Source organism: Rhizopus delemar, genomic scaffold (genome assembly GCF_000149305.1).
Source record: "Rhizopus delemar RA 99-880 supercont3.23 genomic scaffold, whole genome shotgun sequence".
Taxonomy (NCBI): domain Eukaryota; kingdom Fungi; phylum Mucoromycota; class Mucoromycetes; order Mucorales; family Rhizopodaceae; genus Rhizopus; species Rhizopus delemar.
In genome coordinates, this window is record NW_027137849.1 from 45,462 (window position 1) to 59,470 (window position 14,009).

The following is a 14,009-nucleotide window of genomic DNA, read 5'->3' on the forward strand; positions in this document are numbered from 1 at the left end:
TAATTGTCTTTTATACAGGATAAGATTTAACTGTTGTGATAATAACAATAACATTTCCTGAATTAGTATGTTACTAATATAGAAAGAAAATAATAATACTAAAAAATTTAAAAAGGAAATTTTCACACTTTTCAAGACGAACCTCGTTTCTATTGAAGAAGATGTTTTCAGCATTCATGTTAGTCGTAAGAGGTTGGTCGAGCGTGCGAAAACTAAGGTTTTGAGAGTAAGAAAAAAAAAAAAAAAAAAAAAAAAAAAAAAAAAGACCGATGGATACTTTTTACGCAACTACACGGAATAAAAAGACAATGGTCAATGAAAAATTACTTTTTGGATGGTTTTATTTTACTTCGATTTTTTTTTTTTTTTTTTTTTTTTTTTTTTTTTTGGAAATTATTAGCTACGTATGAAGAAAAGTATAAATACTATTATGGACTGATTCAAGCAATAATAGAGACACGTATCTTAATTGGCAAGACAACAGAAGTCTAGCAATTTCTTTACGAGTCACAATGACGGCTTTTTTTGTTTTCCAGAAAAAAAAGAAGGGGTAATAAATTACACACAACACTTCTTTCCTTTTTTTTAAAAGTAGATTGAATAAACAATGCCCAAGTGTACTCGTAAAGGCTGTGGAAAAGAATTTAGTGAAGAAGACAACAAAGATAATTGTAAGCTTTTCCTATTTCTTAAGGGGTATAACAATAATACTTACCTAACTTAGCCTGTCAATTTCATGAAGGAGCTCCCGTATTTCATGAAGGTAAAATAAGATATCCTAAAACGAAGCCATTAATGATTAAAAAAAAAAAAAGGCTTAAAGGGATGGTCTTGTTGCAAGAAACGTGTTTCTGATTTCGATGAATTTCTTCAGATTCCTGGTTGTTCCTTTGGTCTTCATTCGACTGAAGCTCCTGTTCAACCTGTCAAGGAAGAAAAGAAGCCAGCTGCTTCAAAAGCAAGCCATGTAACTAAGGATGGTGTCGAGGTTTATGGCAAACAAGAGACCCCTAAGCCTGCTCCAGCTGGAGCACCAGCAGTTACTCAATCGCAGCCTGAGGAAAAAAAACCAGTGGAAGTTGTAGAAGAAGAAGACGATGAATCAGTTTCTGTTACTGAAGGTACTATCTGTAAAAGGCGTGGCTGTGGTCATGTATTTAAGGATCAAGAGATTTCTAGAGGACCTGATGCCAAATGCCGTTATCACCCAGGTGCGCCTATTTTTCACGAAGGGTCCAAGGGATGGAGTTGCTGCAGCCGTAAAGTACTTGATTTTGATGAGTTTTTAAAGATTGAGGGATGTAAAGAGGGAAGACATGTCTTTGTTAGCAAGAGCAATAATGGTGAGGAAATGGTTGATTGTCGTACGGATTGGTATCAAACACAAACAAATGTTATTTTCAGTATTTTTGCCAAGAACAAGGAAGATACCCAAGTTAAATTTAATGAAAATTCAATTGATATTGATATTAAGATGAAGGGCAATAAGCGTTACAAAAAGAACTTTCCTTTATTTCAGGTAAAATAGAATTACAAGCTATTCGTACCGTGTTGTATTAATTTAGTGGATAAGACTATTGATGTAAATGCTTCTAAATTTACTGCACTTTCTACTAAAGTAGAAATCAATTTGAAAAAGACTAGTGGTATATCTTGGGCTTCATTTGAACCAACAGACGAAGTAAAAACCTGGACCACTTTTGGTGTTAGTGGAGGAGGAGGCACTGTTGGTGCTAAAGAGGTAATATATAAATAAATTCATGGCTTATTTTATACTAAAATACGACAATAGATGCATTATAACGCTGATTCACCATTGAACTATAACCAAAAATAGAAATAAAATAAAATTTCACAAACAAAAAAAAAAAAGGCCCGTTTTTTATTTTCTTTTCTCTTTCCCTGTTTATCTCATAAAGTGCTGATCCAACATGAGAGCTAAATCCAAGACAAATAAAGTAATTGATATTGTACTTTCAGAAGAAAAATTTTATTTCCCAGGGGAGACTATTCGAGGTACACAATAGTAAGTAATTATAGTATGAATCCCCTAACGTTTTAAGTATAGGCTCTGTAATTATTCAGCCAAAAAGCTCGATTAAAATCAACCCAATTATCGTAAAGTTCTCCGGCTCTATTTATGTATCAGACAAAGAAGCCATTTCGTTATTTCAAAACTTTAAAACCATTGAAGGAAAATCAAAGTTGGAACCAAAGTTGTATAATTTTCCTTTTGATTTCCTTGTACCTGACAATTTACCAAGTGCTTTAGACGTAAAAAAAGAAATATACTTTTTTTTTTTAAAAAAAAAAAATAATAACTTAGATTTCCCTTTAACTATAGTTTGGCAAAAAAAAGTTAGCACGTATTGAATACAAGTTGACAGCAGTATTGGATAGACCAATGATGCCTGAAAGTCTATGCCCAAAAATTGGATATCTAGTTACTATTCTGGAGTTTGTGGACGTTACAAAAGACAGTTTTAACCGACCAGCTGAAAAGATGAAAGAAATACCTGCTTCAGACTGTGGCAAATGCCATGTGCACCTCTCTGTCCCAAGATCAGGGTATACACGAGGAGAGACTATACCGATAAGTATTATTGTTGGAACTAGCTCTAGTTGTGTAAGAAAAGATGCACTTGTAGTTGATTTTATTCGAAAAGTAAAGATACAAACAGCAAAGTAAAGTATATGTATATTACATATAATATATCTGATAGGTACTTAAATGTATTTAGAAATAGAATAGAAGAAGAACATGTATTGAAATCAAACAAGTTTGATTTGAACATCATTGGGCCTTACAATTTCACTCAATCGATTGCCAGCCAATTGATTATACGAAATACACCACCCACTGTACGATATAAAGGAAAGATATTAAAGATTCACTATAAATTGAGAGCTCAAGTAATCTTGGAAGATAAAAAGTCTGCTTCTGATTCCTTCTTTGTTGAGTTACCTATTGTAGTTGGTACATGGCCACCAGCGGATGTACCTATTGATGACGATGAGGAGGAAGATATTATACATTATATGGGAGAGATGATGATGAGTGATGATGAAGATGATAATGACTCTATTTGGATAGAAGATAGTGAAATAGGCGACGTAAAAAGACAAAATTCGAATGCATCTACAGCTTCTTCTTCTCGATTGTCTGATAGCAATGTATTGGCTATTAATAAATCATCTTCAACACCTGATTTATTAATCAATCCTGTATCACAGCAACCACACAATAGATATTCTTATGAACACCGCTCTTCAAGATCAATGCAGTCATTTGCCTTTATGCCTACTGTATCCCCTACTCATCATAAAAGAGTTGGCTCCGAAGATTTCAACATTCATAGAAATGTACCAAATCATACACTTACATATTTATCATCTACTACCACTTCTTCTAATATGAGTCCTTCCAATACCCATAATAATAACATTATTACTATTAATGCTACTACCTCTAATACACCTGTAAATAGTTCCTTTTTTTCTTCTTCCTCCTCCTCCTCCTCTGAAGACGAAGATGATTTATTTGCTATTATTGAAAAAAAGAAAAAGAGGACAGAGAAGGAACTAAAGAGAAAGCAAAAGATGATGTATTCAATAAACTAATTATTTTTATTCTTATTCTTCTTCTTCATCGCGTGGAAGAACAATTCCAAATTGATTCAACATATTGCCTGCTGGTCCTGGCAAACCTTGTTGGCTCTTGAAACTTTCTAATATATTTTTAACCAAATTCAATTCTACGTTCACTGGTGCATCCTTGTCTTCTACTATCTTTTCAAAGGATGCATCAATCTTTTTGTGGCTGGATATTTCTTGATCCATTTCTTCCATTACGTTCAACATGTCTTCGTCATCATTAACATTATCTAACACATACAAATAAGTGTCTTTCTTTAAGCACAGAATTATATTCACCTTTTCCTTTTAAAATATGCATAAATTTATTATAATCAAATTTTATTTCACATTCACTGTCTTCATCATAGCTTTCTTCATCATAATCTTCTTCATCTAATTCATTTATATCCACTCCTTCTAATCCACTTGTTCCATTTTCAACAAAATTTTCCAAATTAGACATAATAGCCTCAAGGTTCATGCCACTTTCACTTTGTATACTTTTTTCTAAATCACTAAACATACTGTTATCTTTCATCATTCTCTTAAACAGCAATTCTTCTAATTGCTGAGGATCAACGCTCATCCAATCATCACTGTCTGCTTCATCTGTATTTGATTCTATAAGTTTATCCAACTCCTCTTCTGTATACTCTAATAATAACTTGTCTATCTTTGTTCTCACATTCTCTATGCTTGGTTTTGTAATATCTTCATCTTCGATGTCTACATCGTTTAGTGATACATATTTAGTTGACTCGTTTTCATTTTTATAGATGAGGTATTGCTCTCTAGCTTGCTTTTCTAATGTACTGTATAACTGTGATCCTTTTTTCTCGTTTCTGAAATATCCTAGTTTTACAAGGTGATCCAAGTAAGCAGCAAACTTCTTATCCTTCTCAAAATCATAATGTTCCTCATTTTTATTGTCTCTTGTCTGTTGATAAAGCATCTCCAGCCCACAAGCAGCCTTCATACCCAATTCAGCATATCTGAATTTTCTTTTGTCATTCACAGATGGAAGTCGAAATGGTTTTGGCGCATAGAATTTTTGGTTCACTATCTGAGCATAGGTTGTCCTTGTGAACCGAAGCGTGGTCTGCACATTACCTTCTGCAGGTGGGAACGTGTTCATCGAGGCACAAGCCTTCATCGAGATGGGATCTCGTAAGTAGAATGCTTCTGTAGCAAGCGTGATTAATTGTGGTTCTTTGAGCAAAACAAACGCTGCTTTTTTCGGTATCAGACAGTCTGCTCGGTGTATTTCTTCAGTCGCTGCCTGAGGGTACGCTGCGATTCGACTGCGTATCGCTCGCTGAATGTTGCTCTCTGCGATACTTATGCTAGGTTGCTTTCGTATCATTTCAATTGCTCTCTCTTTTGAAAGTGAGGCAGGAAGTTGTAAGATATCGGCTGGTGAGGTGGGTAAAGGGATGATATGTAACTGGCCCTGATATAAATAAACTCGGTTTTGGCTGTTGGAGGGATCAAGCCAGGAAGGTAGCTCGAGAGCTGCTTCAATTAATAAAACATCGCCGTCGTTGTCACATAGTGAAATGACTGCATCGGGTATCTTGCTGCTAATTTGGTGTAGTAAATAGACAATAAACCATTCATCGTTGATACAATCGCCAAATCGACATAAACCGTATAAAAAAGGATAAGAAGGATCTAAGGTTGCAATCAGTCTCTGATCACCGCTTTTGTCTTTTCCTTTTTCTATGATTACCTCGAGAATGTTCATTAACAATGGATAGATGGAAGCGATCTTTTTGCCAAATATAATCTTTAATTATGGGTTGAATCAAAGAATTAATCATGTCAAGTGTATCTCGTAAATAAGGATACATGTCTTGTGCTTTTAATGGCAAAAATACTGAGTATTGAATATAATCTTCTCCTTTCAAGGAGCTTTTATTAAGCACTTCCTGTAAATTCTCTATGGATGTCATGATCAACAATAAGCAAAAAAAAAAAAAAGAAAAAGAAAAAGCTTTATCTTCAAACACCGCTTCTGATTTATTTCTCAAAAACCGCTTTTGATCGCATAATTGTACTGCCCAGAAATCAAGCGCATAAAAATGATTCCCCTTTAAAAGCATAAATTATGTCTTCTCGTCTAATCAAAGAAAATTCTCTTATTGCTAATAATTATAGTAGATGAAGTTCAGAAATTGGAAAATTACTTTGTTTATAAAAAATCTAATTTTGATAAAAAAAAAACTTTTGATAGCAGCGATACATGGATGTTTCAAATTATAGAATCTTTCTTACATGTTATTCAAGAAAATTGTTAAAAGTGGATAAATCATTCTGTTTTTTTTTTTCTTTGAGCGTTATCACCTTATAGAAGGGGAATATTTGAATTGGTAACTTTCTCGGTTTATGCAAACGTCTTTTTTTTTTTTCAATATCAAAGACACATTTTTATAAATTTAGTAATCTTCGAATTTCTGAATTTCATCTACTTGAAAACACTACTTAAATCATTTGCATGCAGAATAGATGCAAAACAGTAGAGGAATCCAGCCACAGAGTCTATAAAAATAGGTAACACAAAATTGGTGCCTTAAATCTTTTTTGATTAACACAAACCTCCCTTTCTCTCCTTGTTTCTTTCTTTTTGACAAAAAAAAAAGAGAGAAAATGTCCATGTTTCTTTCAAAGCTTCTCTCTGGAAGAAACGCAGCAAAAACAAAACTAGAGCTATTAACGGAAGCTTGGACGAATATACAAAAATATTATGAAACTGCTGCTGGTATAGTGTTTTTACTACGAGGTTTTTTTTCTTTCTTTTTTTGTGGATACTTATTGGTGGAGAAAGAAAAAGAGAGGGGAGGGGAAGAAAGAGGGAAGAGAGAGACAAAAAGAGATAGTCTATTAATTCATCTTTTTCACTGTAGATCCTTTGAAAGATGCAGTCGACCTTACCCCCATTCCTTGCAGTTTACAAAATATCATCAAACTTATTCAAGCAGAAGAGGTTGAACATCAGCGGCCTAGTGGTAGCTTAGAGACCGGTCCTTGTCTCGAATATTTGCTTCAAAAGCGTGTACTTGAGGAACTGGTGGAATTTGCTAAAGTAGATGTAAATAAACCCTCTCTGAAAAAAAAAAGAAAAAAAAAGTAACTGGAGCTTGTTTTATCTTAGACTCCCTATGGTATGCGTATTCACTGTTTACGCTTCTTTTGCAGCCTAGTTACCAACGTTGAAGCCCAACTCTTACCAGAAAGAGCAGTCCATGTTCCGCTCCAAAAGCTCATTACTTCATGTCACAGATTGATTGCTCATCATTATGAACAGTTAGCTACAGATGCAGAAGCCTGCTCTGAGGAAAGAATTGCCGCCATATCTGAATTATCATTGGAACTTGTCAAATTAATGCATGGTGTATTCTCTCACTTTAAGGGTGCCAATGCTGCCTTGATGGATTTGTTTTTTGAGAGAGGTTGGTGTCGAGGATTAGGCGAAAGTGTTTGGAGAAGTGCAAAGGATGGTAAGACACTTCATAAGCGGGAAGAGAGTGTTGAAGATAAAATTGCTTGGAATATGTTCTTGACAGTAAGAATGGGAATATATCAAACAAAATTCTTAACGCATATGCCTTTTTTTTTCTCTGTTATTAGCCACGCTTTGATATGTTTATATATCTTATTGATTATATGAATATCCCCGGAGAGACAGGAGAAATAGCAAGGGAGGCTATTTTGTTCGCCCTTCGTTTACTTGATGATGATCCTGAATATGTTTGTTATGTTGTAGAATACTCTGGTTTGTGTGAAGTGATTGTAAAAGAAAAGCATTTGGTAATTTGTTACTTTGACTGATATTTTAATTTATGATACAGGCTGAACGACTTTCGCTTCTCTTTGCCTACTTACCTAAGAATACTGGTGCATTTATCATTTCAGAAAACAACAAAATCATTCCGACAAGACCACCCAAACGACCTATTCGTTTCTCAGTACCTGCAATGATTACCAACAACAGTTTGATCATCACCGTTAATGCTCACAACAGCTTCAAAAGGAAGCGCAGAAAGCGTAGCCCATTCGATAATAACTTTGTACGCATGCTACGATCAACAGTGGATAAAGAAAGGATTGCGGATGACTTCTATAGTTTTTGGGAATACCTAAATGATGTGGCAAGAGTAGCCGAGAAGCGGTTGATGACAGCGTTGATGGCTCAATTGACAACCATGTTTTGGCACCCTATGGTCTGTACCGCTCTGAGTTCTCCTTCTCCAGAGATTGCGACGGCAGCGATGGCATACACGACTGAAATGATTCGTGGTTTGACAGACCAGAGAATGCTGCATATGTTTTTGGTTGTACTAATAAGTGAAGAAGGAGGTATCGGTAAAGATATTGAAGCAGAGGCAAAGGCAAATATACCCGTAAATGATTTATTAGATGACGACCGAGACGACGTTTCATCTTCACAGGCCACTGATGATGAAAACAAGACCGATACAGCACCTTCATCACCAAGAATAAAGCGAGAATCTGTACTAACCAATGATGATGAAGACATGACCTTGCGCTTACTTTTAATCAATCGTCTCGATTCTGAAAAGCAGGAACTTGTACTCGCTTCGTTACGGCTGTTTGATACTATCCTTGAAACTTACAATCAGTTTGCTATTTATAACTTAGTGCTCAGAAATTATCTTGATATTTCTCCAGAAGGCAATTACATTGATTCCGAAGCAAAAGATTCAACAGATACATCATCCCTTGGATCCAAAGCAGCAGATGACCGTGATAGTATTGCTACTGCTGATGAACAGCCCAATGTAGATGACCTTGCTATTGGTGATAAAGAGTCTCAAGACGAGAGCAAAAATGAGAAAGTTAGATGGCTTGTAGAAAGGTAAAATTAAATACACAAGAAATACCGTACAAAAGAAAATAGTTTAACGCATACCCTGTTTGTTAATAGAGTGCTATCCCTTTTACCACTAGAAGATGAATTAGAAAGAATGAAATCGCCACCCTTATCAAGCGTCATTTCATCCGATTCCTTGCCATCCACTGCTCAAGAAAGCGAGGACGATAAAAGCAGCAATAACCCCTACGTAGTCGTACCCGGAAACAGCTACGACGACTATTTCCATGAAGCACAAGAGCGATTTCATTACGCGTTACTTGCCAAAAACTTTTGGCAAACACCTTATCCACCTGTTAAAAGTAAGAAAGATATAGAAACTGAAGATCGCAAAAGTCGACTTTTAAGACCCAAGAGCATGATGAATGATGCCGCTGCAGATCAAATGAGTATCTCGAGCACAGTAACAAATACAACAACTACAAATAAGAACGCTGAGTCATATGAAGGCCTATTTTTGAGCCGAATCTTTGCTCAATTTTGCAGAATGTTTGAGTTGCCCGTCGAACAAAATCTACTGGTGACCAGTATCTTGCAAAAACTTGCTGGTGTTGTTGATAAACGCATGGATGGAGTTATCTGTGATTGGAGATCTATACGTGTAGGTAATGATGGTGTGCTTTATGGAGGTGTTTGGACATTGCCAAGCACCAAAGTAAACCGACGTAGTCTTTATGCTCTTTTGGAACAGGTAACCTATATTTATCTTTTCAATATTTGCTCTACTTATTCTTGCTTAAATCTTAGATCACATTTGAAGCACTTAAGCGAGCACAGCTTGTTCCTAATTTTGAGACTCGTATATCAATAGCCAAAAAACGTGGTATGATATCAGGAGTCACTGAAGTCCCGAACGGATCATCATATAGTCGTCACACTGGCTCATTAAGAAGACAGAATAGCCAAACAGTATCTAATGGAAATGATCACATATTACCGCCTCGAAAAACCGATGTAATGTCCAAAACCCAGCCCCATCTCTCGAAGCTTGTCTTTAACAAGGGCTCAACTTCAACCCTCACGCCTTCTTCACCGCGCAGTCCTTCGTCACCTTCTGCTACAAAATCAGCTGGGCTTTTGCCACTGAGAATTAATGGTGATATGGGCGTCACTGGAAGTAGTCTATCCCCTATTTCTCCTTCTTTCTCCTTCTTTCAAAGCAGTCAGCGATCAAACGCGACACCAGTCACCATGACCAATCCCTTTGCAAAACTTGCCAACTTTGTCAACTCGTACATTGTTCTGCAAGAGTTTTGTAAAGAGCTAGCAGCAGTTATTTTGGTTCGACATGCAACCAATTACAATGAAATCGGATTTCTAAGATACCAAGAGCAAAGGGAGATGAGCATGATTAATCCTGGAAACACAGGCTTGTCTTCTTATAATCAAAACACGCGTGATTGGCTTATGGATGAAATATTGTATGATGAAGAAGATATGAATTATAAACAAAAGAATTTTGATAAATGGAAAAACAGAATATCTGTTGTATCTACTTTGAATGATTACAGAAGTGTAAGAAGTTTTGATATTATAGATGAAGCCATTACTGCAAGAGTACCTTTGAAACCTACTGGATCAGCAGAGAGAAAGTAAATAATATAATACATCAATATACATAGTTCAATGTTTAGAAAACATAAACACATCCACCCATATACAACTATTTGTCACAATAAACACGTAGTTTTGAGTAATATATATTCTAATATTGCTTCAAAATATAATTTTGTACTTTAAAATTTTTTAAAAATTATTTGCTTTATGTAGCTGTTTTATTATTAATAATTCATTATGAAGTTTAATATGTTTATCTTCGGACTGTTCCACGGCCATGTAATTGATACAAATGCTCAAGTTCACTTTCCAATTGTTTGATTTGAGCATGTTGTTCTTCAAGATCTTTATTAAGGCGATCGCGTTCAGAAACAAGCTATTCAACAACATCTTAGTGCCCTTTTTTTTTTTTTTTTTTTTTTTTTTTGTTTTTTGTTTTTGTTTTTGTTTTTTTAATACCTGTGATTCCCATTGACGGAATCTGTTTTCTTCTTCTTTAACTTGCTTTGTGAAATTTAATCGAAGTTGTTCTTCATCTTCCTTGAATTTAGGGTTTTCATATTTCTTTTGCCTAACGAACATTTAATATTCAAATTACAATTTTTTTTTTCTTCTTACTTTGGTTCACCAAATTTACGAGTGCCCATCTGTGTTTGGCGATAGTTTTCATAATGCTTCTCTTCTGTAGTTGATATCAAATCATGCATGTGTGAACGAATCAATAGTTTTCTCAACTTTTTAAAGTCACAGTGATCTTCATTTTCAACTTCGGCTACTCCCCAAGAGTATTCTCGGCCTTTTACAGTACGCCCGTCGACAGTTTGAACATCTTGAGTAGAGCCAATGACGGAAAAAGGCATGGAAGCCATGATGTTTTTATTTGTCTCTGTAATTTCCTCATCTTCACTTTCAATAGGACAAGAATATACTTGAATATTATTGGCTTGAATAGAGTTTAAAATCTATATACAATATTAGTATATGTCGTATTTATTGTTTTATTCCTGTTCACTTACATTCACTTTAAACTTTGCCAAATCATTAGGTGTAAGGGTATCTGCTTTAGCGATCACCGGAATTAAATTGACTCGAGAGCCCAGATGCTTCATTACTTCGATATCAAGAGGCTTAAGTCTAAAGCAGAATATGAGCATCGCTTCTTTTTTAAATATATAAATTCATGTGTTACCCATGACCATTTGGACGAATAAAGTAAAGACAAGCATGAACTCTAAGATCAATGACACCTTGACGAACAGGTTGTTGCTCTTGTGCCATGAAGCTTTCGTGCTGATCATCAAGAAATTCATAAATGGGCATCCAGCTGTTATAATTGTTGACATAATCACCAAACCCGGGAGTATCAATAATAGTCAAGTTTACTTTAAAGTTCTTTTCCTCAATTTCTAAATTAAGCGCATTATTGATACACACACACGCGATAATAAAACATGATTTTTTTTGTGTACCTGCTTTAGTTATTTCAATTTCTACAGTTTTTTCTATTTGTTTAGCATGTCGCTTATTCATGTTTTTGTGGCTTTTGATTCCGGTTGTAAATAAGGTATTTACAAAAGTGGTTTTTCCAACGCCAGATTCACCTATATGTGTGATAAGTAAAACCCTTATTAGACCTTTACTTGCTTACCGCAAACCATCAAAGTAAAATTAGCCCCACGTTTAGATACAATCTTATGACGTTGATTAGGAAGATGAGCGATACCAACACCACCAGTATTCATAGCAACTGAAGCCATTTTTTTTTAATAAAAATGGAAAAGAAGAAAAAGGCACAACCCCAAGATCTTTCACGTTTTTTTTTAATAAATTATCATCTGTCTGAGTCGTAAAATTAAAATGAAAGGTGATACACAACATCCAAAAGTTGTTCACGCATCTCAAAAGCACGTCAAATTTTGATTTCAAAATGTGCGAATAGTTTTTCAATGCAGTGTATCACCTTTCATTTACTGAAGGTCTGTGTTTGTGCATTGCACGACATTGAATATTTTCCTACAAAAAAACTTTTGTAGATCAAAGAAAAATAAGTTCACTAACAAGCTTAGTCAATTCAGTTTGCAAAGAATGAATGGCTAAAGATGGCTGTCTGTGTATTACTGATAAAGTAGTTTTTCACGTAATCATCATGTTGTATTTATAGGAAACTACAGAGCTCATTTTACCGTTATTACTATATTATAACTGCTGCTTTATAAAATATGCTAAAGGCAGTACGCAGAAACAATGGAAGGCTGTGTGATTAGTCCAAGAAAGATTCGTTCTTTAACATAAATAACAGTCCTTTAATGATCGTGAACATGATTATGAAGACATTGTGTTATAAATAAACAGTGCTAAAAATGGGATCAAGATACCTACTAAGGCCCCTATCCATGTTGAATCGCTGTTTTGAGATTTTATGCCTTGTGAAAGTGTATGATTAGATGTTGTATGATGACCAGCATTATCTCTTAATTTTTTATCTTGCGACGAACGGTTTAAATTAGATCCACCAGAGGATTCAGGAAAGGTCTCTTTGGTTGTTTTATAGTTTAACGAAAAGTTCGGCATATCTTCATGTTTAACTTTAGCTCCTTCCGCTTTGTGTGCAGGCAAAGCATCTTTAAGGTGCATGTGACAATCTGGACAAACCCATTTAATGGACCTACATTGCATTTGCATTTGGTCATTCTTTTTTTTTTTTTTTTTTTTTTTTTTTTTTCTCTCTCTTTATCAAACCCACTTACTCTCTTGCAAGCCGTGCTCGTTCTTCAGGAGGATAGTCTAGGCCACCAATAGCTCCTTTAGCATGTGTAGGGAAAAAAGCAATGACAGCAAGTAAAATTGTACGAACTATGGATTAGCACTGTTCATTAGCGTACCTTCTACTTTATATAAACCTCTAACTTACTTCCCCAGGCCGGTTGCCAAAATTCTGGATGAAAGTCAGTGACGCTTAGGCAAATCTTTTTATGGAGCTCAAAGCGTCCATTTGGCTATAAAAATAGTAACAAGTTGAGTCGGTGAATTAATGCACACTTTAAGGTTCTCTTACAGTCAAGAACATGATCTCAGGCGGTTTAAATGGATACTCTGAGGGAAGAAGAATACGACCATGATACCTAGGTTTGTATTAACTTCTATACCATCTCTTTTCGCACGTTAGTTTTCCTTTACCTTCCTTCTGCGAATTCTGTATCTTCAGGCCCACGAATAGTAAAATGCCATTCAAATAGATTATCCTAGTTATTGATGTAAGCAAAAAGGTGAATAAGCTGTGTTGACTATGAGCTTTACTTCTAAAGGTTGAGCACAGTATTCGTAAGCATTTTCCTCAGAAAGCTCTTTTGCTTCTTGCATAATCCTTTTAATACCTAAGCAAAATATTTAAAGTTAGGATCTTGCGATATCGAATATGTCTTTAAATAAGTACCTAAGTTTTTTGCATTGTACTTTCCACCCATGTTGACAAAAAAAAAAAAAATGCAAAAATGCATTTATTATTTGGCATTTATTGAGTTGCGCTACTGTGCGTGTGACTTCTAAAAAGGAGCACTCAAATGCACTTGGTATATCACGAATTCGATCAAAAGCATGGAAAAACAAAAAACATATAAAGCCATTATATAAAGGATTTGTTTAAAAAAAGACAACGTGTATATTGTTCTTTTAAAAGCATCATATGTCTCTTTTTGCTTTTTCCAAGTGAATAATATTCAATGCACAACAGCTTTACTGCCTATTCTCTTTCTTCTTCTATCTAGCCAATACCACAAGATTTAATAACCATAGCTTATCGAATTATTTTGGGCTTATTCTAATACAATGTTCATGCCAAAGTCATTACCAAGTGTAGTCTTATTCCTTGTACTAATTTACGGTTTTATGAGTAAATAGTTTAGTGATTCGACTCCGACAAGCTACA

The 14,009-nt window shown here is 35.1% G+C and overlaps 6 protein-coding genes across 6 annotated transcripts; 3 read left to right on the forward strand and 3 right to left on the reverse strand.

Annotated features, from left to right (window-relative positions):
* Positions 1-607: 607 nt before the first annotated feature.
* Positions 608-1,837, forward strand: RO3G_16835 (uncharacterized protein; the record flags this gene model as incomplete). Its single annotated transcript, XM_067671419.1, has 5 exons — positions 608-671; positions 725-763; positions 816-1,519; positions 1,574-1,741; positions 1,793-1,837. The coding sequence occupies 5 exons, from the start codon at positions 608-610 to the stop codon at positions 1,835-1,837; spliced, it is 1,020 nt and encodes a 339-aa protein (XP_067527520.1).
* Positions 1,838-1,931: 94 nt separating this feature from the next.
* Positions 1,932-3,437, forward strand: RO3G_16836 (uncharacterized protein; the record flags this gene model as incomplete). The annotated part of the gene is made up of 6 exons (XM_067671420.1): positions 1,932-1,958; positions 2,002-2,026; positions 2,069-2,274; positions 2,345-2,685; positions 2,724-3,363; positions 3,420-3,437. 6 exons carry the CDS (start codon positions 1,932-1,934, stop codon positions 3,435-3,437), a joined length of 1,257 nt encoding a protein of 418 aa, XP_067527521.1.
* A 196-nt stretch (positions 3,438-3,633) lies between these two features.
* RO3G_16837 (uncharacterized protein) lies at positions 3,634-4,789 on the reverse strand (the record flags this gene model as incomplete). The annotated part of the gene is made up of 2 exons (XM_067671421.1): positions 3,634-3,884; positions 3,934-4,789. The coding sequence occupies 2 exons, from the start codon at positions 4,787-4,789 to the stop codon at positions 3,634-3,636; spliced, it is 1,107 nt and encodes a 368-aa protein (XP_067527522.1).
* Positions 4,790-6,282: 1,493 nt separating this feature from the next.
* Positions 6,283-10,123, forward strand: RO3G_16838 (uncharacterized protein; the record flags this gene model as incomplete). Its single annotated transcript, XM_067671422.1, has 7 exons — positions 6,283-6,394; positions 6,540-6,724; positions 6,788-7,198; positions 7,264-7,443; positions 7,485-8,512; positions 8,582-9,218; positions 9,275-10,123. The coding sequence occupies 7 exons, from the start codon at positions 6,283-6,285 to the stop codon at positions 10,121-10,123; spliced, it is 3,402 nt and encodes a 1,133-aa protein (XP_067527523.1).
* A 214-nt stretch (positions 10,124-10,337) lies between these two features.
* Positions 10,338-11,841, reverse strand: RO3G_16839 (uncharacterized protein; the record flags this gene model as incomplete). Its single annotated transcript, XM_067671423.1, has 7 exons — positions 10,338-10,460; positions 10,544-10,655; positions 10,703-11,046; positions 11,101-11,218; positions 11,274-11,490; positions 11,554-11,685; positions 11,733-11,841. The coding sequence occupies 7 exons, from the start codon at positions 11,839-11,841 to the stop codon at positions 10,338-10,340; spliced, it is 1,155 nt and encodes a 384-aa protein (XP_067527524.1).
* A 1,199-nt stretch (positions 11,842-13,040) lies between these two features.
* On the reverse strand, positions 13,041-13,548 carry RO3G_16840 (uncharacterized protein; the record flags this gene model as incomplete). The annotated part of the gene is made up of 4 exons (XM_067671424.1): positions 13,041-13,080; positions 13,262-13,326; positions 13,382-13,458; positions 13,518-13,548. 4 exons carry the CDS (start codon positions 13,546-13,548, stop codon positions 13,041-13,043), a joined length of 213 nt encoding a protein of 70 aa, XP_067527525.1.
* Between the last annotated feature and the right edge of the window lie 461 nt (positions 13,549-14,009).